The sequence below is a fragment of the Mauremys reevesii genome, linkage group 9, assembly GCF_016161935.1.
Source record: "Mauremys reevesii isolate NIE-2019 linkage group 9, ASM1616193v1, whole genome shotgun sequence".
In the NCBI taxonomy this organism is placed as follows: Eukaryota; Metazoa; Chordata; order Testudines; family Geoemydidae; genus Mauremys; species Mauremys reevesii.
Genome location: NC_052631.1, coordinates 54566678 through 54592188, shown reverse-complemented (window position 1 = coordinate 54592188; position 25511 = coordinate 54566678). Strand labels below are relative to the sequence as shown.

At 47.7% G+C, this 25511-nt stretch overlaps 1 protein-coding gene across 1 annotated transcript; it reads left to right on the top strand.

Annotated features, from left to right (window-relative positions):
• Positions 1–11954: 11954 nt before the first annotated feature.
• Positions 11955–14863, top strand: NEU4 (neuraminidase 4). Its single transcript, XM_039488845.1, has 3 exons — positions 11955–12155; positions 12739–12994; positions 13776–14863. Exons 1-3 carry the CDS (start codon positions 11955–11957, stop codon positions 14861–14863), a joined length of 1545 nt encoding a protein of 514 aa, XP_039344779.1.
• The last annotated feature ends 10648 nt before the right edge of the window (positions 14864–25511 follow it).

Genomic DNA, 25511 nt, shown 5'->3' with positions numbered 1-25511 from the left:
AGAAATGTATCTTGAAAGGGCTTTCAGATCATCAGCTAAATCACTTGCATCAATATTGCATGTCATCGTTTGTCAACACTGTCTCTAGTGTCCTGCATTGCTGATGTAGGTCTTCTTCAGGTATAGTGAGGAGTTTTGAATATCATACAACATCCCAAATATACTGCTGTGTTCCTTGAGCTGCATGAAACGTTCTTCCACTGACTGTATTGCACAATCGAGCACCTGGTTAAAGAATTCAACTTTGAATTGTTGTTTGGGGTCTCTTATGGGATTATCCCGTGCCTCGTAATCAAAATGTCTTCTTCATTGGTGATTCTTGAATGGGTGGGAAAATAGCTTCAGTGTGAAGTTCCTCTGCCAACTTCTGTGCACTCTTCAGAATGTTTTGAAATCCCTCATCTGACCGGTAAGACTGTAGGTATGACTTTGCTTTGTCCAGGTGTTCCATTGCTCCAGATATATCAAGGTCAACACCTTGGAGTCTCTTGCTTACAACATTTATTTCAAACAGTATGTCATGCCACAACACTAAGCCACACAGAAATTTGAAGTTATGTATTTTTCTGGTGATTCCATTTCCCTCTGCCACTGTTCTCCCACGAACAGTTCTTGTCATAGCATTATCCTCCATAATGGCAACTATGGCATCATCTATCTTCCCAATTTCGTGTTTGATAGGCTTTATCGCCTCCACTCGACTTTCCCATCGTGTAGCACTCAGTGGTTTCAGTGTCAGAGAGGGTGTTCCCAGATGTTGCTTCAAAATTTGCCATTGATGAGCTGATGCAGAAAAAAATACATAGATGTTTTGAATTACATTAAAAAACTCAGCAACCTCTCTAGAAGCTGATGCTGCATCACTGACCAGCAAGTTCAATGAATGAGAATTGCATGGGGAAAAAAAAAAGCTTGAGGGTTTAATTCTTGGATCCGTGTCTGCACTCCTCTGTTCTTTCTTCTCATGTTGGCACCATTATCGTAACCCTGAACTCTCATGTCAGCTATCGCAATTCCTGTATCTTCCAGCTTTTTAAGAAGCATATTTGTCATACCAGCTCCAGTAGAGGTGTGTGTACATTTCTTGGGTGATGACTCTTCTTAGATGCTCCTGGAGTACAGCATCAAACTCAGCCATCAGCTCCACAATTTTAAGGAAGTTTCCATTGTTTGGCACATACAGCTGATCTGAAGTGCCACTCAGTGCTAGGTTTTGGGTAGCAAGCATTCTCACAATGGCAATGAGCCTTCTCCAAACATTTTGCCAGTAAAGAGACTCTGATACAATCTTCTCTTGATGCTGGTTATCTATGGCGGCCTTTAACCTTAATCTCATCTCAAGCTCTTTCCACCTATGGAATGCTCTCTGGTGATTTGCTGCCTTCTCATGGCATGCCAGATTTCTAGCCAGATTTTTCCAGTCCTTTGTTCCTGTAGAACCCAATGTGGATGGAACATTAGACTGGAAGTTTGCAACAAAAACAATATACAGCATTCTGGGTTTTTGAGTACATAAGCCATGGCCTCTCCACTTTGTCACCATTGGGGATTTCACGCCAGTAAAGTGTTGGATGGAAACTTCTATTTTCATTGTCTTTGGGGAACATGAAGTTTTTCACTTGCTGTGGCCCATGCAGTACAAGGAAGTCCCTTGGGCTACTGCTCAAGTGAGTCCACAGTCCTGGATCATCTAGACCAGAGGTCGGCAACCTTTCAGAAGTAGTGTGCTGAGTCTTCATTTATTCACTCTAATTTAAGGTTTTGCGTGCCAGTAATACATATTAATGTTTTTAGAAGGTCTCTTTCTATAAGTCTATAATATATAACTAAACTATTGTTGTATGTAAAGTAAATAAGGTTTTTAAAATGTCTAAGAAGCTTCCTTTAAAATTAAATGCAGATCCCCCAGACCGGTGGACAGAACCTGGGCAGTGTGAGTGCCACTGAAAATCAGCTCACGTGCTGCCTTCAGCATGCGTGCCATAGGTTGCTGATCTAGACTTAAGGAACTAAACTCAGCAGCAGATGTTTCTTGCGCCTTCATCACACTCTTCTCTGATCTACACTTTTCTTCAGGAATGTGCATGGTTACATCCATTTGAGATGGAGATATGGATGCTGCAGTAGCTGCCAGGTCACCTGCACTCTGACTAACTGGAAGATCAGGCATCTCCTCACCAGTCACATCCTCACTGGGGCTGGAAGGCTCACCGTGAACATGTATCTCAGGAGAGCTCCTTCCTGCTTTGATAGAAAAGCTTCCTTTGCTTTCTTTCTTTTTCCGAATGCTGCCCTAGAGGGGAATTTTCTTCTTTCATTCATGACTGCTGTTCTGTGCCAGCTATAGTGGCTCTCAACACTCAATTGAAGGGGACAAATAAGCAGGCTGGTAGTAGGGCCTGAGTGATGGAAGATATCAGCGTCTTAAGGGCCTAACTGGCTCCTACTACTTCAGCTGACTGCCTGTTCTCCTCAAGTGGGTTCAGGGAAGCAGCAGAAAACAGGAAGCTCCCTGAGAAGCTGGTGTTAATCAGTCCAGGCTCCTGGGGGTGCTAGAGAGGTACATAAGAGGCTCCTCCTCCTCTCTCTCCCTGCAGCTCCTGCTGCTTTCTGTTATTCCTGCTCACCGTTTCTCCTGCCTGCCTGTTACGTCTCTTGTGCCCTCCTTCCTCCAGCACAGCACTCCACCATCTCTGTGCACCTAGAGCAAAGATAATACATACGCACCAGCAGCAGACACAATTTTCTACACTCTGGGTCCTAGTGGCGCCCCCCCCCCCATCTGGCACCTGAGGGGGTTGCCTCAGTTCACCTCATGGTAAGGCCAGCCCTGATGGAGCCCTTGCTGGCAGCTTTTCTAAGTTGATTCTAGGCATTCCCTCCATTACAGGAATAAAAGAAATGCAATAAAAGTCAGAGATTCCACACCTCAGCCTGGGAATGCTATCATGTACCTTTCTCTCTAGTTTGGAATTAGATATGGTGATTGGGCAACTTTAGATCACATGCGCTGCAGTTTTCTGACAGGCCTGACTTTTCAGCAAGCCATTTTCAAAGATAATTGGAAGTCATTGTGATGAGCCACTGGAAGCCATGTTAGTTTTTGCTTTAGGGGTTGGGCTTTTTTCCTCCAGGTCCTATTGCAACAGAGTATGTTCTCTGGGTATGTTCTCTGGCGGACTGGGTGGAGGAAATCAGTTTGTGATTCAATGAACATGAAGGCAGTTCAGCACTGTGCTGTGTGAGGTGCAGAGAGCATAACAAGGCACTGACAATGTCCTGGCCACCCGCTGCCGCTAAGGAAGTCCCTAGCCGTAACAACCCTTCATGCCACTGGAATCTGGTTTCCACAGCCGAAAGAGTGGGACTGCCCCGGTGCAATGGCTTTCTCACTTAAAAAATTCCCACACAGGTTTTCTTGCAAATCTCATCCCATTAACAGCATCTTATCAAAGCTCATCATCATCATATCATCAACCCAAGTCATGTGACAATGGGGGAGTGGCGAAGCAACATGTGGAGATGACCACTGGCAGTCATAGCCACAATCCTGCACGTAGGTGGCCTTGGGACTAGTGACTGTTCAGCTCCATCCCTGGGGCAGCTGAGAAGTTCAGCAACATCCTAGGCAACTGAGCAGCTCTTTAAGGATAGCACTGCTAGAAAAAGTGCCCTATACATTGCCTCCCCATAATCTGGCCAGACTATCACGGCTGGCAGATCATCCTACAGCAGTCGAAAAACAATGAAGAAGAAAAGACTCATTCTAGGAGCATGGAATGTCCGCTCCCTTATGGACAGAGGTGATGCATGAAAGCCTGAAAGAAGAACAGCTCTTGTCTCCAGTGAACTCACCTGCTACAATATTGATATTACAGCACTGAGGGAGACTAGATTGGCTGAAGAAGGTTCCATCAGTGAGCTAGGAGGAAATTACACTTTCTTCTGGAAAGGAAAAGTAGAGGATGAAGATAGGATCCATGGAGTTGGATTTGCAGTAAGAACATCTTTCCTGGAACAACTTCCTGACTTCCCTATTGGCCTGAATGAACAGCTCATGAAATTTTGATTATTGACACAGATAAATCAGTGCTGGGGCCAAAGAAAAGGGTACACCAGGATTGGTTTGATGACAACAATGGGGACATTTTCAAAATCCTAAGTGACAAGCAAAAAGCATTTGTTGAATGGCAGAATGATCTCACTTCCATGTCAGAGAAAGGCAGGTTTAAGTACTACAGAGCAAGGCCCAGTCTGAACTGAGGAGAATGCAGGATGAATGATGGGAAAGGAAAGCTGCAGAAGTTCCGCATTACACAGATACAAACAATGCAAAGATGTTCTTTGACTCTCTCAAAGCAGTCTACGGGCCATTTAAATCTGGCACAGTGCCCCTGAAGTCAGCAGATGGCTTAACCCTCACCAAAGACAAGGAGGGAATCATAAAGAGATGGGCCTAACACCTTTATTCAAAAGACTATCCACAGTCAATCAGCGTGTCCTTGATCAATTACCCAAGAAACCCATCAAAGAGGATCTCGACCTCTCTCCATCAATTGAAGAAGTCATGAAAGTCATCAAACAATTGAACTATGGCAAAGTATCCAGAATGGATGGTATTCCAGCAGAATTGTACAAAGTAACAGGCCCAGAGACTGTAGAGGTGTTTCATGACATCTTGAGAAGCATTTGGGAGGAAGAAGAAATGCCACAAGACTTCAAATATGCTATTATTGTATCACTGTTAAAAAACAAAGGCAACAAAGCTGACTGCAGAAATTACAGAGACATTTCTCTCCTATGTACAGCAGGGAAAATACTAGCTCGCATTCTACTGAACAGATTCATTGCAAACATATCTGAGGAGAATTTGCCAAAAGCTCAGTGTAGTTTCAGACCAGGTCATAGTACTATGAACATGATCTTTGTCGTAAAGCAGGTCCAGGAAAAATGTTTAGAGCAGAACATAGACCTGTATGCAATTTTTGTTGACCTGACCAAAGCTTTTGAAATGGTCAACAGAAAGGATATATGGGCTATTCTACATAAACCGGGCTGCCCAAGAAGGTTCATACAAATCATCCATCTGTTCCATGGCCACATGACAGTGCAAGTGCTCGCCAGTGATGACTCTTCTGACGCATTTGAAATCTCGAACGTAGTGAAGCAAGACTGCATACTTGCTCCAGTGTTGTTCAACTTGTTCTTTGCCTGTGTCCTCAGCCATGACACAAGGGACTTGAATCAGGAGATATATTGTATATACTCTTCATAAGCCGAATATTTTTGGTAAAAAAGTGATGCATCAAAGAGCGGCGATCAGCTTATAATTGGGTGTCCACCAAAATTTGATGATTTTAAACTCTATGGAATCATTGAATTGAATATCTAAATATTGTATTACCTGGAGCATCTGCAGGCATGGAGCCCCTGAGCAACCTGTGGCCGTTCCCAGCCAATGAGAGTTGTGGGGTCCCGCAGCTCCCATTGGCTGGGAACGGCAAACCGTGGCCACAGGGAGCTCAGGGGCTCCATGCCTGCAGATGCTCCAGGTAAACAAAACTTCCGGACCCGCCAGCGGCTTACCCTGACAGCTGGGAGCCAAAGTTTGCCAACCCCTGAAATATAGGGTCGGTTTATGAAAGGATCATAAAGTTTTTGCTATTTTTACGTAACCATCTTGGGAGGTCAGCTTATAAATGAACAGTCTAATGAATGAGTATATACGGTACATCTGCTACAGACTCGATGGCTCCCTCTTTGATCTTCGAAGACTCAATGCTAAGACCAAGACACTGGAGAGGCTTCTCGTCAAGGCACTTTTTGCAGATGACTGTGACTTGATGGCCCATAGACATGACAACCTTCATGTCATTGTTGATAGATTTTCTGAAGCATCCCAGCTCTTTGGCCTTACCATAAGTCTTGGGAAGACAGAGGTCTTGTTCCAACCAGCACCTCATTCCAATACCCCAGCACCAGCCATCTTCATCCAAGGCAGATAGCTGGAAAATGTGGATCAGTTCAAGCACCATCTCAAGTGATGGGTCCCTTGATAAGGGAATTGCCTCCAGAATTAGTAAAGACAGCCAGGCCCTTGGCCAACTCCAAACCAAAACCCTTAACCAACACAACATTCATCTCTCCACCAAATTGAAGATCTACAGTGCAGTGGTTCTAACATCTGTCTTGTATGGATCTGAGACATGGACTCTTTATAGATGGCACATTAAACAGCTTGAACAATTGCACATGCGCTCCCTCTGCTCAATAATGAGCATTCGCTGGCAGGACAGAGAGACCAATATTAAGGTCCTTGACAGAGCAAACACAACCAGCATCAAGGAAATGCTACTGAGACCACAACTTAGGTGGTCTGGACATGTCATCAGAATACAAGACCACCGTCTCCCAAAACAGGTCTTGTATGGGGAGCCGAGGCATGGCAAAAGAAAGAAGGGTTGTCCATATAAGCACTTCAAAGATAAACTGAAGAGCAGTCTCCAGTGGGCTTCCATCAATATCCAAGAACTCGAGTAAATGGCTCGTAACAGGGCTCACTGGTGGCCTCTGACAAGATCAGAATGTAACAGGCTTGAGCGGGATCTATGAAATCATCTCCAGGCTGCACATGAAAGGCACCACAGAGCTGCACCATCAAACATCATAGATGTGGACTTCCCGTGTCCTCAATGTGGCCGACTCTGTACATCAGAGTTCAGACTTCAGAGTCATATTATAGAATCATCTAGGAGGTCATCTAGTCCAACCCCCTGCTCAAAGTAGGACCAATCCCCAACTAAATCATCCCAACCAGAACTTTATCAAGTCTGACCTTAAAAACCTCTAAGGAGATTCCACCACCAACCTAGGTAACCCATTCCAGTCCTTCACCACCCTCCTAGTGAAATAATTTTTCATAATATTCAACCTAGATCACCCCCACTGCAACTTGAGACCATTGCTTCTTGTTCTGTCATCTGCCACCACTGAGAACAGCCTAGCTCCATCCTCTTTGGAACCCCCCCTTCAGGTAGTTAAAGGCTGCTATCAAATCCTCCCTCACTCTTCTCTTCTGCAGACTAAATAAGCCAAGTTCTCTCAGCCTCTCCTCATAAGTCATGTGCCCCAGACCCCTAATCAATTTCATTGCCCTCTGCTGGACTCTCCAATTTGTTCACATCCTTTCTGTAGTGGGGGCCCCAAAACTGGAGGCAATACTCCAGATGTGACCTCTCCAGTGTCGAATAGAGGGGAATGATCACTACCCTTGATCTGCTGGCAGTGCTCATACTAATGCAGCCCAATATACCGTTAGCCTTCTTGGCAACAAGGGCACATTGTTGACGCATATCCAGCTTCTTGTCCACTGTAATCCCCAGGTCCTTTTCTGCAGAACTGCCTCTTAGTCAGTCCCCAGTCTGTAGCGGTGCATTATAGTCTTCCGTTCTAAGTGCAGGACTCTGCACTTGTCCTTGTTGAACCACATCAGATTTCTTTTGGCCCAATTCTCCAATTTGTCTAGGTCACTCTGGACCCTATCCCTATCCTCCAGTGTATCTACCTCTCCCCCCAGCTTAGTGTCATCTACGAACTTGCTGAGAGTGCAATCCATCCCATCATCAGATCATTAATGAAGATGTTGAACAGAACTGGCTCCAGGACCAACCCCTGGGACACTCCACTTGATACTGGCTGCCAGCTAGACATTGAGCTGTTGATCACTACCCGTTGAGCCTGACAATCTAGCCAGCTTTCTATCCACCTTATAGGCCATTCATCCAATCCATACTTCTTTAACTTGCTGGCAAGAATACTGTGGGAGACCGTATCAAAAGCTTTGCTAAAATCAAGGTATATTACGTCCACCACTTTCCCCATATCCACAGAGCCAGTTATCTCATTATAGAAGGTAATCAGGCTGGTCAGGCATGACTTGCCCTTGGTGAATCCATATGCATGGCCATAGATGAGAATTGCATCATCATTGTCATCATTGCTAGCGACGGACTACCAACGTGTTTTTTGGATGGTCAAAGAATACACTCTGGGAAAATACCTCTTTTTGAGTTCCCAAAATGTTATAGAGGGTGCACCACATTTAAACATGAACCAAAAGAAGCAGGAAGCTCTCTAGGATTTGACTATTTTAAGATGATTCACCCAAAGGATAGCTTTGTTTACATGTGACAAAGATATGCAGCTAATCCTTGGAGTCAACCCAGTTCAGCCATGTCAATATCTCTTAGAACTGATATTTAATGTATTTGACAGAGGGAAGTTCTGAAGGATTTATTATCTTGTGAAGAATACATACAGCATCTGTTCACAAGTTTGTATTTGTGATGTTTAGTCCTTTAAATTATTTGCAGGTTCTCCGGATTATCAATATTTGTCTGCTATTGCGTGCTGGGGTTGATTACGTACTGTGGCCTAGATCATAGAACTATAGGGTTAGAAGGGACTGCAAGGGTCATCTAGTCTAACTCCCTGCCAAGATGCAGGATTTGTTGTTTCTAAACCATCCAAGACAGGTGACTATCCAGCCTCCCTTTGAAAAAACTTCAGTGAAAGAGCTTCCACGACCTCTCTAGTCGTCTATTCCATTGTTCTACTGTTCTTACATTTAGGAAGTTTTCCCTGAGATTTAATCTATATCGAAACATATTTAATCAGATCCACAATATGACGAAGGTGCCTAAATCCAACAGTTAGCTGCCACTGACATTCTGAAAACACCAGCTCAGCTGCCAGCTAAGTTTTGCTCATGGGCATGTGCAAAACCACCGGAGTCCAGCTCCTGCCCCACATCTAACATTTCATTGGGCATCACAGGGCAGGAGTGGGCATATTCATGAGTGACACTCAATGGCCAGGGAACTCACCTGTGAGGTGAAAGACCCAGATTCACTTCCCTGCTCTGCCTGACTTGGAGCAGGGTCTTGATTACAAATCTCCCAGATGAATGGGAGGTGGGAATTGTGACAGACATGGCAAGCTCCTGCCACATCCTAGGGAAACCTTATTGAATTAAGTATCTTTGGGGTCCATTGTATTAAATGAAGGGTTTATGTATTATTGTGGGCCAGGATTGTATGTAACATTTCAAGGTGGGAGACATGACAGACCTGAGACCTGGGGGCTCAAAGGACTATACTAAACTATGTGCCAGACAACTATGGCTTCTTGGAACAAAGCATGTTAAGTCATTTTCCTGGGGACTATCTAGGGAGAGATGAATGCAGATTCCCTCTGGCTATGCAAAAAGCCAGGCTTTTAAAGCTACAGAGTGGGCCTTTGTTTGCTGATCACCTATTACCTGAGGCCAGGATCAAAGGCCCAAGCTGTATAAAGGAAATACTAAACTGTTCATGGCTGTTCTAAAAAAAAATAATTGGAGATATACCTACCTCCTAGAACTGGAAGGGACCTTGAAAGGTCATTGAGTCCAGCCCCCTGCCTTCACTAGCAGGACCAAGTACTGATTTTTGCCCCAGATCCCTAGGTGGCCCCCTCAAGGATTGAACTCACAACCCTGGGTTTAGCAGGCCAATGCTCAAACCACTGAGCTATCCCTCCCCCCCCAAATCAGAGACAATCATGAGACAATCATGAACTTGTAACCACAGGGAAAACCTAGCTGTGGATTTTGAAGGACCGACACACACCAGTGACCAGGGTTGGAGTTGTGGAGGACCTGTGGTAAGGTTTTTAGCCTGCATGTAAGTTTTTGTTGTTTTTAATGTTTTCTCTGTAATGCTTTCACCATAAGTATAAAGGTGCTTGCTTATACTGGGCTGTGTGGTAACTTATAAGTGCTGGCAATTACAGCTGTTCAGAGCCTCCAGAGAGAAAGCAACATGCAAACACTGGCTTGCTCAGGATATCACAGTATAGGCAGGGAATTGTACAGCCTGGAAAAAACTTGGTCAGAAGGGAGAGAGGTGCAGATCTCTATGCAAGAGAGGTGATGGCTAAGGAACATAGAGTGGGTGTCCTTGGTGGACCATGGAGGGGGAATATAGATGCAATTGCCCTAAACTGTGACAGGAATTTCTCCTGCTGAAGCTATTCCACTGTAGTCCAGTGACTGGAGTACTCAGATGGGATGTGGGAAAGTCAGGCTCAAGTCCCTGCTCCAGTGAATATTTATGCATATAAACTGGAATAACTTCTCCAAGAGAGAGGCCCCTCCTGAATACCCCATAACCTGATGGTTGGGGCACGCACCAGGGAGGTGGGAGACCTGCATTGAACCGTACTCCAAGTCAGTCAGAGCTTGGATTTGAATCTAGGTTTCAGTCAGCTGCCTAGAGGCCCAGATCAATGGCAGTTAGATACCTGAGAACTTTTGTGGATCTGGGCCTTGAGCCCTGCCCCTTTCCTCTGCATTTCATTCCTAGCTCCTTGCTCAGCATGTTGGTTTCTGATAATCCCTGTGTTTGGCACCAAACTCACCCCATGCACTATATGGGGAGCTGGGTGGCCTACCTGGGGCCTGAGGAGTCCACTGTGCAGCAAGGGGGCTAGGAACAAGAAGGAGCCACACTGAGCATTGCAACACCTCAGTCCCTTTGTGATTCTAGCCGTGTCTTATGCTCAGTAGCTTCAAGGTGTCCACATGTGTTGTGCTACGCTCACAGAAATTTCAGCACTGCATCACAAACCACATACTGATTTTGAATTTAACAGGGATTGGTCCAGGTGGTGGTGGCAGCTCTTTTTGTTCACTTGAAAACTTAATACAAATGATCTTTAAAAAAGAGATGTAAATTATTCAGTGAAGACTATAGACAATGTTTTGACCCATGCATATGCTACTGGAACCTCATGCTCCCTGGGTTCCATATCAGGGCCTTGACTGGTTCAGGCTGGGCCGAATGAATAGAAGACAAGGATGGCCAAGGTTCTTCCCTGGAGTTCCTGGCTGACATCAGGCAGGTCATTGTCTGGAGGTGCCCCATGGCCTTGACAAGCAGCTACCCTGGACATGGCTCATGCATCCAGCTGTCTAGATGAAAGCATTCCTTGGTGTTCTCACTTGTGCTAGGAAAATGTTCCATGCCTGACTACGCACCATCCTGCAGCACCGAACAGCCTACGTCATGTGCTGAGTAGGTGCTGATTGTGCCAGATGTTGCAAGTCCATGCAGTATCTCTGGGGACCATTGTATTAAATTTATAAATGGTTGATGTATGATTATGTTTTCCTCTGTGGGGGAAGGTTACCACAGCACCTCCAGGAACTAAAAATTTGGGGGGGGGATGATTACCTTGGAGATTGTAAACAATTCCAGGAAAGCCCCACTCCTTGGGATATCTGGGTCAAACTGGGTTTTCCAGAGACTCAAATGAAGATTTCGTGTAAAAAGGCTGAGTTTAAACGGATACAGGCCTTCTTCGTGCTCCAGCAAATGGCTGGGGCTGTCTGTCCCGGGGGGTGGGGGTGACGGGGGAAGAGGCCCAAACCTAGCAGAAGGGTGGGACAAGACTTTGGCCTGCTAGGGGTTTGTAAGACTATGGGGTGATTGTGGTATTTAGTATGTTTTAAATCTGTTTGTTGTTTTTTACGTTTTCTCTGTAATGCTTTTATCTGAAGAATAAATGTGTTTGCTTAAGAAGAGCTGTGTGGGACTGCTGACAATACACTGTTCACAGCCTTCAGAGAGACAGCAATGCACAGGTGCCGGAAGTTAGGCAGGCAGCTTGCTGGGGCTATTCCAGTCTAAGGCAGCTTTAAAACCTCTGGTCAGGAGGGAGTGGGACATGGGTCACTACCCAGAGACCGGCGATGATTGGAGACCTGATTGGGCATTGCTGGAGCGGCCCAAGGGAATGTGTGTGTGGTGGGGGGAGGAGGGATACAGACACAGGTAACTGCACCAGTATTTTTCCCTTTATTATATCTCATCTGTTGGGGGTTTACATGTTTTTTGTCCCTGTTTGCAGCCGTGATGGGATCGCGCCATTTCCCAGCTCGCACTGTGCTGTTCGAGAGGGAGCCGAACGGAGTGACTTACCGCATCCCAGCACTGCTCTATATCCCCTGCATGGCAAAGCTGTTGGCCTTTGCTGAGGAGAGGCTGAGTATTGATGATGCCCATGCAAACCTGCTGGTGCTAAGACGAGGGACCTTCTACAGGAACTACGTAGAGGTGAGTGGCAAGGCCGATGCTGTTAAATCAACTAATGGGGCAACTGCCTGGAACAACCAAATAGTTAGGGCCAGATCTGGGGGAGTCCCCATGGCTGGCTCTACATCACCCTTTCCCACCCCACTGGTGTGGGGCATGACAGGGGACCAATGGGGTGTGTGGCTGGAACAGACAACCCTGTGTAACATGATATAACTTAGAGCAGCCCGAAGGGTTTCCTCTGTGGGGCTTTAAATGAGCAAGGATAGATAAAGATGACATGACCTGATCTTGTTCTCACCCATGGGTCCTGCCTCGGGCATGACATGACCCAAGGAGCAGGCCCAACGTGCCTGTCTGTTGTGCAAGTTGCTGTGAGGTGTGCAGAACTGCCATTTTCATAAAGGCAGCAACACCTCCAGCTCCAGCAGGGAGAGCAACCAAAAAGAGGATGGTGACTGGCCAGAGCTATGGAGTCAGCGTGGGACAATGGCTGAGGTGACCTGGTTTGTGAGGGAACAGACAAAGGCCACAGTTCAGCAGAAAAGATGGGTGAGAGAGAGTCAGTGAGAGCCAGTAATCCCGTCCTGCCTTCTTCTGCTAGTGGGAAGACATGAGAGCACTGGAGACTGCAACCTTGAAGCACCATCGGTCCATGAACCCCTGTCCTGTCTACGATGAATTCACAGGCATTGTCTTCCTCTTCTTCACTGCTGTGCTGGGCAAGACTCCTGAGGCCTATCAGATCATCACAGGCCAGAATGTCGCCCGCCTGTGCTATGTGTCCAGTTCCGACCAGGGGCGGAGCTGGAGCAAGGTTACTGACCTGACACAGCAGGTCATTGGCAGGTCCATCACAGGTAAAGATCCCAAGAGCGAGGCAGGGGGCAGGGGAGAACGAAGGGGTTCAGAGGTGGCTGGGGCAAAGTGCTGTCTCCTGGCTTCCTAGGAAGCTGTGTGTGGGAGTCAGTCAGAAGGAAGCGCACTTCCTGCAGCCTGGAGCATTGCTTGCCCAGCATTGGTAAATGGCCAGGCCCAAGGCAATAGGAACAGCAGGAAAGAATGAGCAGAGTCACCAGGGTCAGGAGAGAAGGTGAGGAGGTGGAGCATGGGAGAAAGTCAATATTTGCAAGGTTCTCTCTCTCTTTTGATCAGTTGTTGCCATGGCAAGATACTTAGGGGAAAGAGCCTGATCAGCTGGGCTTGCACCTCCCCTCAGTTGCTGCTGGAGAAGCCTTGCTTGCCTTAGGCTCTGCATCCCATGCTCGGTGGGCTGAGATGACAACACAGGGCTCAATGACATTCCTGGCTCTCAGCTCAGGTTCCAGTGGACAGCTGGGCTTCTCACAAATAGCGCCATCAATGACATCCTTGGCAAAGAGGCTGAGGAGTGAATGAAGCTGGAGACAGAACTACCCTTTTCCCTGGAGAACTGGTCTCTGGAGCTCAGGAAAGAGGCACAATGAAGTGGTGCATAAGGGATGCTGATGCTGCCACATGCTGTGCTGGGGACATCAAACTCAAAGGCTCAGCCCCTGGCTCTGGCACTAAGTGCATTTCTAAGGGAAAGACAGTTAGGGGGCGAAGATGGAGAGGGTAGATGAGAAGGTTCCCAACATTGGTCTTTTCTTTTCTGCACAGATTGGGCCACTTTTGCTCTAGGCCCTGGACATGGAATTCAGCTCAAGTCAGGACGACTGCTGGTTCCAGCCTACACTTACCACATCGACTGCAAGGAGTGCTTTGGGAAGCTCTGCAAGACAACCCCTCACTCCTTCACCTTCTACAGCGATGACCACGGCCAAAGATGGCGCTTTGGCGAGTTCATCCCCAACCTGCCCACTGTGGAATGTCAGATGGTCTCCGTGGATGAGGAGGATGGCAGCAATGTCCTCTACTGCAATGCCAGGAGCCCCTTGGGCTTCAGAGTGCAGGCGCTGAGCACAGATGATGGAGCAGTTTTCCACTTGGGGCAGCTTGTTCAGCGGCTTGTAGAGCCCCCCCATGGCTGTCATGGCAGTATCATTGGCTTCCCAGCCCCTCTCTTCTATGCCCCAAGCAGCCCTCATTCACGGTGGAGCACGCCTTGGTCTATCAATGGCCCAGATTGCCTACTGCTGTCTAGAAAAAACACTAGACACTCCTATCTCCCTCTCTGTGATATGGCTGTTGAAAACCCAGCAGCCATGTCTTTGGGCAGCCAGCTGCAGGACCATCAACAGCCGGCTGGGTCTAAAGAGCCCAGTCCTTCCAGCAGCCATCATGAGATCCATGATTCCATGTCCTCAGCTGTGTCATGTGGAGGTCAGGGGCAGCCTGAACCAGGAGCTGCTTCCAAATCCACTTTCCTCTTCCAGACCCCAACATGGGTGCTCTATTCCCATCCAACCAGCTCCAGGTCTCGAGTCAACATGGGTGTCTATCTCAGTACGTTCCCCAGGGATGCAGATAGCTGGACAGAGCCCTGGGTTATTTATGAAGGCCCCAGCGCCTACTCAGATCTGGCCTACATTGAACTGGCCTACTCTGAGTTCTCAGCCACTGGGATCCCAGCCATAGCCTTTGCTTGCCTGTATGAAAATGGGACGAGGTCCCCCTATGAGCAGATCTCCTTCAGCATGTTCACGCTGTATGATGTGATTCAGAACATCCCCCTGAAAGCCACATCACCAGACCCAAAGCGCCACTTGTATAAGAAAAAGAGGGGGAGGAGTTGTGTCACCTCCTAAAGCTCCAACTCCACAGCACTCAGGATCTAGAAGTGTGGGATGGAACTTGCTACACGGTGGCATGAAGGATGCCTAATTATTTGTATTCAGAGTGATAGTGGGCTGGCTCCTCAGCTGCTGTAAGCAAGCATAGCTCCCCTGCCATGAGTGCAGGTATGCTGCCTTACACCAGCTGAGGAGCTGACCCACACCTTCATTGATGAAAACATCAAAGGCCCAAGCTGCAGACGCATATTCACATATCCTACACAAGTCAACGGGACTAGAACATGCATAATAGAGCTCGCTTGTGTAAGCAAATGCTTGCAGTCAGGCTCAAGCCCAATGTATAGTTTAATATCCTAGAAGGATCTGTTACCCATATATTACAGTGCAGCTATGCAGGAACACTGTACATTTTTACAAGTAATCACAAAACATTGTGCACTTTTACTTAAAGGGGACTCACTTTTAAATAAGAAAGAAACATCCTGATGTGCGATTGCTCTAAGATACAGTGAGCCTGATTCAGCAGTGCCTTGAGCTCAGTGCAGTAGTATGCAGCACTGCAAAATGCTCCTACCAGTCTCCGGAGTAACAATATTGCACCCCGCTGCACAGGTGTAAATGACACCACAAGGTGCCATGCGGCATGAGACCCAGAGACCCAATGGCAAGAAAACTAGACGTTACAGAAAATGATCCGTGCTGATCATTTATTACCAGCTAGAATAGACGTGCCCAGTTGTGACATCTGTACCACTGCATCAGAAAGCCTACAGGAACTTCAGCTGCAACTAGCCATGGCTCCTTTGTATAGGAACTGTGAAAACACCCTTTTTATCTGTCAAGCCTGGGGCTAGTCTCTGTCATGGCCTCATCAGAGGGATGGTTCTGCTATGTAAAATTCCCCAGCTAGTGAAGACTTGTTGTCAAGTGAAGTGAACTTTGGCCATAAGAGCAGGTATAAGCCCAAGGAAGGATTAGAGGAGAAGGAACTAGGACTGCCTCAGAATCAGTCACTGCTCTGCCACAGGCAATGTGTGGCCATGGGCACATCCCTCAGGTTTGAACACTTTGGCCGAGGTCTGGCTAGACTGCAGTCCGAGGTGTGACTGCAGCACTATAGTGATCTAGCTTGGCTCAAGACAGCGTGAGTACGGCTAGTCATGAAGCTGCGGTACTTGCACAGGTGGCAGATTGGCTAGCTGCTGGAGTGGCTCCCCAGGGCTCTGGTGAGGCTTGTACAAGCCAGCCTGCCACTTGTGCCACTGCTGCCGCCCTGCTGCTACTGTTCAGGACAGCCAGATAAAAGCTCGCTTGGGTAGGGCTACTCATGCTGCAGGCACCCCAGGGTGGACATACCCAGAGTTTGCCACCTCAAACCATGCTAATCAGGCTACTTATTTAGGTCCCTAATGATGAAGGTAGGCTGATTTACTTTCTTTGATCAGCTTTGCAAATGATGGGCTTTAAAGGAGAAGATTCAGAGATTCCAAGGCCAGAAGCAAACATTGTGATCATCTACACCAGTGGTCTCCAAAGTGGGGTGCGCGCACCTCAGGGGGTGCACAAGAGGATCCTTTGGGGTGCATGGCAGGAGGAGCGCCGCCGAAGCAGCGCTGCTTTTTTTTTCCCCCCTTCGGCAGTTCGGCTACATTTGGATGACATTTCTGCAGTGCTGACAATTTATTGCCACATCATGCGGTATATTTAGATTCAAACCCCATAAAGGAAATACCTGAGAAAGGAACACAGCTTCTAAAAATACAATTCTACTTAATAGTACAAAATGGTGAATTTCAGAAGGAAACTATTCATCATAAATCTGTTCTGTTGTCCTTTTGTTAATGATATGGTTAAGTATGTCCTAATTTTGACACCCTCACTCATATTGCTTATCACCTTACTCTAAGAACAGTCCCATCACAATGAGCGATGCTACAAAACATAAGAGCTGAGTAAGGGGATCAGTATCTAATCCTCAATAAACATCAGTATGATAGTTTTTTATTCAATTTTGATTAAAATTAATTAGATAAATTTAAGAAAATACAAAAAGCCACCATAAATCCTTAAGATTTTTCTGGTTTTTTTAAACTAAACAAGAGGATCCTTCGGGGTGCACGGCAGGAGGAATGCCACCGGAGCAGCACCGTTTTTTTCCCCCCTCCCCTCCCTTGGCAGTTCGGCTGGGAGGCCTAGCGGCTATTTTATTTTATTTTATTTTATTTTATTTTATTTTTTGCTTCGACAGTTTGGCTGGGAGCAGGGAGTGCATGCTCAAAAAAATTTTACTGATGGGGTGTGAGGAAGAAATTTAGAAGAAACATCCAATCTTGATTTTAAAAGTTCCAGTGATGGAGAATCCACCACGACATTTGATAAATTGTTCCAATGGTTAATTACCCTCCATGTTAAAAATTTACACCTCAGCCCGAGTCTGAATTCATCTAGCTTCAGCTTCTAGCCACTGAATCATATTAGACCAGGGGTAGGCAACCTATGGCACATGTGCTGAAGGCGGCACGCGAACTGATTTTCAGTGGCACTCAGACTGCCTTGGTCCTGGCCACCAGTCCAGGGGCTCAGCATTTTAACTGAATTTTAAATGAAGCTTCTTAAACATTTTAAAAACCTTATTTACTTTGCATACAACAATAGTTTAGTTATATATTATAGACATAGAAAGAAACCTTCTAAAAATGTTAAAATGTCTGATTGGCACATGGAACCTTAAATTAGAGTGAATAAATGAAGACTCGGCACACCACTTCTGAAAGGTTGCTGACCCCTGTATTAGACCTTTCTCTGCTTCCTTGAAGAGCCCATTATTAAATATTTGTTCCCTGTGTAGATACTTATAGATTGTAATTAAGTCTCCCCTTAACCTTCTCTTTGTTAAGTTAAATAGATAGACTTGAGGAGATCAGTCTCTATTGAGATGATGTTGTGGTGGGATTCTGCTATAGACCACCAGACCAGGGAGATGAGGTGGACGAGGCTTGCTTCCGGCAACTAACAGAAGTTACTAGATTGCAGTCCCTGGTTTTCATGGGAGACTTCAATCACCCTATCTGCTGGGAGAGCAATACAGTGGTGCACAGACAATCCAGGAAGTTTTTGTTAAGTGTAGGGGACAATTTCCTGGTGCAAGTGCTGGAGGAACCAACTAGGGGCAGAGCTCTTCTTGACCTGCTGCTCACAAACTGGGAAGAATTAGTAGGAGAAGTAAAAGTAGATGGGAACCTGGGAGGCAGTGATCATGAGATGGTTGAGTTCAGCTAGCTCCGTGTGAAGATAAGTTGCTGGCCCCAGTCCAAGGTCATGGACATGACAAGAAATCTGCAGCTGTCTAGCCATAAGAAGAGGAGAACGAAGTTGAGCAGGGCTGTAGAGAAAGCAGTGAGAGTGAATGAGATGGCGAAGGCCAATGGCGGGGGGGGAAACAAATCTCTGGAGCCGGGGTGTTTTGGGCAGCCGAGGAGGCCACAGTGAGCCAGTTTGGACAAGTACAAAGAGCACCAGGAACAGAGGGCACTGGAGGAAAACACCCCCAAAGAAACCCAGGACTTAAAAATCTCCCGAGAGCCAAAGCAAGTCAGAGATTACAGCAGACCCCGGACGACCTGGGCCCAGGACAGAACTCCCATCCTTCCCCCTCTTCTTCTTACATTATACCCAGGCTTGGCCAGCCTCGGTTAGAGCTTGTGTGAGTATGAAAGTGGGTTAGGGCTTGGGGCACTAACACGTTCTTCCTTCCTCTGAGTGACGTGGGGAGCACCCATCACTCTCCGCTGTTATTTTATTATTTTATTAATAAAGCTTTAAAATTTAGACATTTGGTGTGTTTCATCATCTCCTCCCCTAAAGATCCTGTGGCCTCAGCCTGATCACCTGATGCCTCAGGCAGATTGGTAACAGAAATCTGTCACAAGAGAGGCAAAGTGGGTGGGTAGCAGAGAGATGAGGGCAGAGAATAGGTTGTGGGAGAGGAGCAGAGGTAAAGCTACATAGCTAATGAAGGTTGGGTAGGAGGAACGTCATGCGGTAAGTGTGGCTTGAGCCCTTATTATTTTGCCTGCAGTTTTCTGGCAAGGGTTGGAAGGGAGGGTTATTTATTGCTACTGATAATGATAAACCTCCACTGGGGCTAGGCTGTGACCATTAAACTGACCCATCCCAAGTGCTGCCACCTCTTAGATCTAGGCACCACATTTCTGACCTTATCAGTGGGGGGACGAGATTACTAGCTGCCTAACGGGTGGGAAAGCAGGCAGAGATATGAGAGAGAGGCTAATCTTTTAGGTAGAGTTGAAGATGTCATCAAAAGTAATAGACAAAGACTCTATCTGCCTGCTAGCAAACAGGAGTCTGAGTTAGAAAATTCTACATATGTGGGCAGCGTGCCCCTGGACTCTCCATCATATTCTGGCTAGAGGTGAAGACACCACTCCTGGGTCAGAGCAATCCCTCTAACCCTTTAACCCCCCGCTCCTCCGCCCCCTCTAAAATTGCCATGTGTGGTATTGCACGCTCCTTTACAAACAGCTCAGGAGAAGAAAGTTGCAATAGAATTAGTTTTCTTTTGCCTTCTAGGGATGGAGAAACGCAGCCATAGCAAAGCTTGGCAGTTGCTGTGGTTTTAGCTCCCTCCGGTGGTGCCTAGGAGAGTTCTGAATTCACAGTAAGGCTATGATTCTGTCACAGATTCTGTGACTTTCCAGGACCTCTGTGACTTCTTCTGGGGCAGGGCTGGAGCAGCTGTCAGCCCAGGGGCTGCCAGAGCAGCAGCTGAGGTTGGGTCAGCTCTCCTGGGGCTGGAGCAGCAGCTGTCAGCCCCGTCACAGGAGCAGCAGAGGGGCTGGAGCAGCTGCAAGCCCCGGCAGTGCTCTGTTTGGCCCCCCTTTTCCCAGGGTATTTTTAGTAAAAGTCAGGATCAAGTCACGGGTTTCCATGAATTTTTGTTTATTGTCATGAACTGTCCCTGACTTTTACCAAAAATAACCATGACAAAATCTTAGCCTTAATGATGAGAGAAATGAATGGCCCCAGACTGCCTTAATGTTGAAGGACAGGGCCTGATTTTAAAGTCACTTCATTCTTGGACAGGCATTACCTCATGATTAAAAATTGTGTCCTCTTTTGACAAAAAGCGTCCAATAAAACATATGCAGCATTGATACACATGTAAACAGTGTGGCTGTATCAGTTCTGTCCAGCAGTTCAGCATAGATCTGTTTCAGTACCTACAGTATCAATGGACGTACCCGATTGTCTTCAATGGGCACTGGGTTTACAAGTCGTAAACTATATCATTCTAGTCTTTGTAGGCAGACAAGATTTGGGAATGGGGAAGGGATGACTTAATTCACTCTGCCTTTGGAGAAAGCATACCTCAGTCCTGACCTGGGTGCCCTCTAAGCTGTGCGGCCGGGCGGCCACCCAGGAGTGATTCAAGTGCCACACACTTAATTAGCAGAGCTGTGCACATCCGGCACCATGTGTTCAGGTGCCTTCCCCCCGCTACTTTGCAGCCACGTTGCACCTGCGACTGTTCCCAGGACCCTCCTGCTGCCTGTGCAGAAGAGGCAGGATAGTGGGGTACTGATGTCAGGGTGTCTCCCTTCCCCCATCCCTGTACCCCATCTCCACAGAGCAGGGGAGAGGGGACAGCCTGGCTCAGGACTCTGAGTGGGAGAGAGCTGCTGTGGTCTCAGGTTTGAATGAGCTTTCCAGGTGAGTGAGCAAGTGAGTGCCTTAAAGAGACAGTGAACGGTCTCTCAGAGACTTCCCTAGCAGCCATCTCTCTCTCTCTCTCTCTCTCTCTCTCTCTCTCTCTCACACACACACACACATACACACCCACCCACCCACCAACCCTCCTGCCCATGTACCCCATCTCTGCAGAGCAGGGCAGAGGGGACAGGGCTCAGGAGCAGGAGAGCTTTCAGTGAGTGCCTTAAAGAGACAGCACACAGCATCTCTCAGAAACTTCCTCAGCAGCCAGCATACACACTATCTCTCTCTGGGTATGGCTACACTGGCGAGTTGCAGCGCTGGTAGTTTGCAGCGCTGGTCGTCCAGCTGTGCAGGGCCAGCGCTGCAGTGTGGCCACACTGACAGCTACCAGCGCTGCAGTGTGGCCACATTGGCAGCATTTCCAGCGCTGTACTGAGAGGTGCATTGTGGGCAGCTATCCCACAGAGCACCTCATCCCGTTTTGGCGCCGTTTTGGCGCTGAGTATTGTGGGAAGGGGAAGGAAGTGTGTGGGTCATTCCGCTTCCTGTTCCAACGCCCCGTGGTGCATTGCTTCACTTCCCAGCAGTCACACTTTTGCCGTCCACGTTTCTTGCCATTGTGAGTGCAGCATGCTGTGAAATGGAGCCTGAGCTGCTGAGGAATTTGCTGCTGACTGTCGCCAGCACATCACGTTTGGCAGTTGAGCTATTCCTTCAGCTCCAAAGTGACAGTGAGGATTCCGATGATGATATGGATTTGCCTAAAGCGGGTGACATGAAATTGCTTGTGGCGGTAACGGAAATGCTCAGCACCATGGAACGCCGCTTTTGGGCTCGTGAGACAAGCAGTGAGTGGTGGGATCACATTGTCATGGAAGTCTGGGATGACGAGCAGTGGCTGCAGAACTTTCGTATGAGAAAAGCCACTTTCATGGGACTGTGTGCTGAGCTCCCCCCACCCTGCGGCGCAAGGACACAAGATTGAGAGCTGCCCTGACGGTGGAAAAGCGGGTGGCTATTGCAATCTGGAAGCTGGCAACTCCAGACAGCTACCGGTCGGTCGGGAACCAGTTTGGAGTGGGAAAGTCGACCGTTGGAATCGTGTTGATGCAAGTTTGCAGGGCCATTAATCGCATCCTGCTAAGGAGAACCGTGACTGTGGGGAATGTGCAGGACATTGTGGATGGCTTTGCAGAAATGGGTTTCCCTAACTGTGGAGGGGCAATAGATGGGACGCATATTCCTATTCTGGCACCACCCCACCTAGCCTACGAGTACATTAATCGCAAGGGGTATTTCTCTATGGTTCTCCAGGCGCTTGTGGATCACCGTGGGCGTTTCATTGATATTTACACAGGCTGGCCTGGAAAAGTGCATGATGCACGCATCTTTCGGAACAGTGGCCTGTTCAGGAAGATGCAGGAAGGTACATTTTTCCCAGACCGAAAGATCACAGTAGGGGACGTTGAAATGCCCATTGTGATCCTTGGGGACCCCGCTTACCCATTAATGCCTTGGCTCATGAAACCCTATACAGGGAAGCTGGACAGGAGCCAGGACCGTTTCAACTACAGGCTGAGCCGATGCCGAATGACTGTGGAGTGTGCTTTTGGCCATTTAAAGGGGCGCTGGCGGGCGCTTTATGGGAAGCTAGACTTGGGGGGAAAGCAGCATCCCTGCGGTTGTATCCGCGTGCTGTACCCTCCATAATATTTGTGAAGGGAAGGGTGAAACATTCAGCCAGGCATGGAACAACGAGGTGCAAGTCCTGGAGGCTGAATTTGCACAGCCAGACAGCAGGGCTACTAGAGATGCCCACCACAGGGCAACAAGGATTAGGGATGCCTTGAGGGAGGAATTTGAGGCTGAAAGCCAACAGTAATTTTTTTTGCCTTGACCAGGAGTGACGTGCACTGGTGGGCTAAAGGACATTCTGGGCTAAAGGACCCAGACCTGTGCTTTTACAGTGCCTGTGTTTTCCTTGATGTTTGTTACCTGTGTTTTCATTGGGGTTTGTTATCTTTCACTTTATGCAGTAATAAAAACTGTTTCATAATCAAAGAAATCATTTATTTAAAAAAAAGGAAGTACACGGGCAGGGGGGTTGGTTGTTGAACTGTACATTCATAGTTTTGCATATGTAGTGCCAGGAGTGCTGTGCACCTCAGGATTGTACTGTTGCATGGTGATGGGGGTTGAGTGCAGAGGGTAAGGGTCGTAGTTCTCTGGGCTCATAGGTGACCGTACAGGTGTCGGGGGCAGCTGGTGATGGTATAGGTAAGAACCTGGATGCTGGGGAACGGGACTTGGAGCTGACATTGGTGCATAGGGGAAAGAGGTTTGGGAGGGTGGGGGTTTTGCACGGTAGTGCTCTGCCTGCATTGCTACCAGTGACTGCATACAGTCTGTTTGGCGCGCCATGAGGTTTATAAGCTGCCTCGTGGTTTTCTTCAGCGTCAACGCCTTTCTCCTGCTTACTGTTTCCCTCCAGTGCTGCATCTTTTCTCTCCATTTCTGCGCATTTTTATTCTCTGCTGCACACTGGTTCATAACTGCCTTGACCAAATCTTCTTTGCTTCTGTTAGGTTTCCTTCTCAGGTTCTGAAGCTTTCTTTCAGTCACTGATAAGACCGGCCCAGGACTACTCAAGGTCACTATAAAAATACAGCAAATGATACATTTTAAGAGAGCTTGCATTGTGTATAATCTGAAGTAAAAGTCTCACACAAGCATTCCTCAGACATTTCAGCAACTGCTAGAGAATTCACAGCCTCCCAGAAATGGTAATGGTAATTAACCCTGGGGTTCCTGCCTGCCGCGGTATGCTTGGGCAGGGGGCTTCAAGCTTCATGGCTACACTGCCTGTTTTTGGGCTTTGTTAAATGCAGCACTGCCATGTCCCTCAGGAATTAACCCTGGGGTTCCTGCCTGCCGCGGTATGCTCGAGCAGGGTGCTTCTTGCTTCATGGCTAGACTGCCTGTTTTTGGGCTTTGTTAAAGGCAGCACTGCCATGTCCCTCAGGAATTAACCCTGGGGTTCCTGCCTGCCGCGGTCTGCTCGAGCAGGGTGCTTCTTGCTTCATGGCTAGACTGCCTGTTTTTGGGCTTTGTTAAACGCAGCACTGCCATGTCCCTCAGGAATTAACCCTGGGGTTCCTGCCTGCCGCGGTATGCAGTTGGGGAAACCAGCACTGAAACACTCCCTCCATTTCCCACAGGAGTTAATACTTGAAGATATCTCCCTTCTGCGGGTTACCAAAGAAGCAAGGGAGGGTCTCCTACAACAATGCGGATTCCGCCCTGGTCCTTATGCAGCTTGCCTCTGTGCAAGCATGGTTCCCCCACCCCTCCTGGAACAGTGGCGCGGACGCGTTAGCCTGAATGGGACAGGGACCACAATGGCTCTCCCTTTAAACTTCGTCACGCGAATTGCCTATGCTCTTGCAGAAACTTTTGAAGAGATTACAGAGGCAGATTACTGCGACGTGATAGACCACATCAATGGGATATTCCATGTCTAGGCATGCAGGCATGCAGCCATACCACCCCCCGCCTCTCCCAAAATCTTTGCATTGCAATAAAAGCTGCTTACCTGGGACCTGCTCCTGTGATTCTTCTGCACCAAATTCCAGGGGCTGCGACTGGCTAGCTTCCTCCTGGCTTGAGAAGAGCTCCTGACTGCATGCCTCCTGGGTGTCTTCCCCCACCACAGTAGCCTCACTGTCTGCCTCCCCCTCCCCCTCCTCTACCGGCTCTGAACTGTCCATCGTGGTCCTTGGATTTACAGAGGGGTCACCCCCATAAATCGCATCCAGCTCCTTGTAAAACCAGCAGGTCGTGGGGGCACTGCCGGATCTGCGGTTCCCCTCACGTGCTTTGCAATAGGCACTCCGCAGCTCCTTTACTTTTACCCTGCACTGCAGCACATCACGCTCATGGCCCCTTTCCAGCATGGCTCTCGATACCTGGGCAAAGGTATCATAATTCTTACGGCTAGAGCGCAGCTGTGCCTGCACAGATTCCTCCCCCCAAACACTGATGAGGTCCATCAGCTCGCCATTGCTCCATGCTGGGGCTCGTTTGCCACGTGGAGGCATGGTCACCTGTAAAGATTCACTGATTGCATTCCATACCTGGCTGAGCAAACAGGAAGGGGATTTTTAAAATTCCCGGGGCATTTAAAGGGCGGGTCACCTGAGGCCAGGGAAGTAGAGTCTGACCTGATGAGCAGAGTGGCTGAACAGGCATTCTGGGATACATCCTTATACCCTGGAGGCCAATCACAGCGCTGGTGTGTGGCCACACGCTGGAATCCTTATTCCCCATGCCGAGTGAGGTGTACGGCCAGCGCTGCAGCCAGGGAGTTGCAGCGCTGGAAGTGCCTTGCAGGTGTGGCCACTTACTAATTGCAGCGCTGGTGGAGGCTTTCCAGCGCTGCAAATCGCCAGTGTAGCCATACCCTCTCTCTCTCACACACACACAGAGTCTCTGTGTTTCTCACACACACTGTCTCTGTGTCTCACACACACACACAGTCTTTCACACTCCCAGCTCCCAACACATACTTGTAATATTGTTGTTACCTCTTGGTACTTCCTGCAATGCACATATATTCTCTGTAATTTTAGTCTTTCAAAGTGTGTTATTTTTGTTTTTTGGCTGGTCTATACATTTCATAATTTTTATTTCTCTATTACACTTAATTTTAATTCTTTGAATAGTGAGTTCTAAAATGCCTACCCTGTCCTGGCTGGAGTAATTATCCCTATGCTAACTTTTTAAGAAATATATGTTATATCTAGGTGGTTTGTTTCTACTGGATTCAGCACATGGATGGAAAAAAGTAGAGGGAACATTGAGCCCGACCCAGAGCCCAGGAATTGGTTTCTCACTCTTCAGAGATGCCAAACAATGATCAAACCCAATG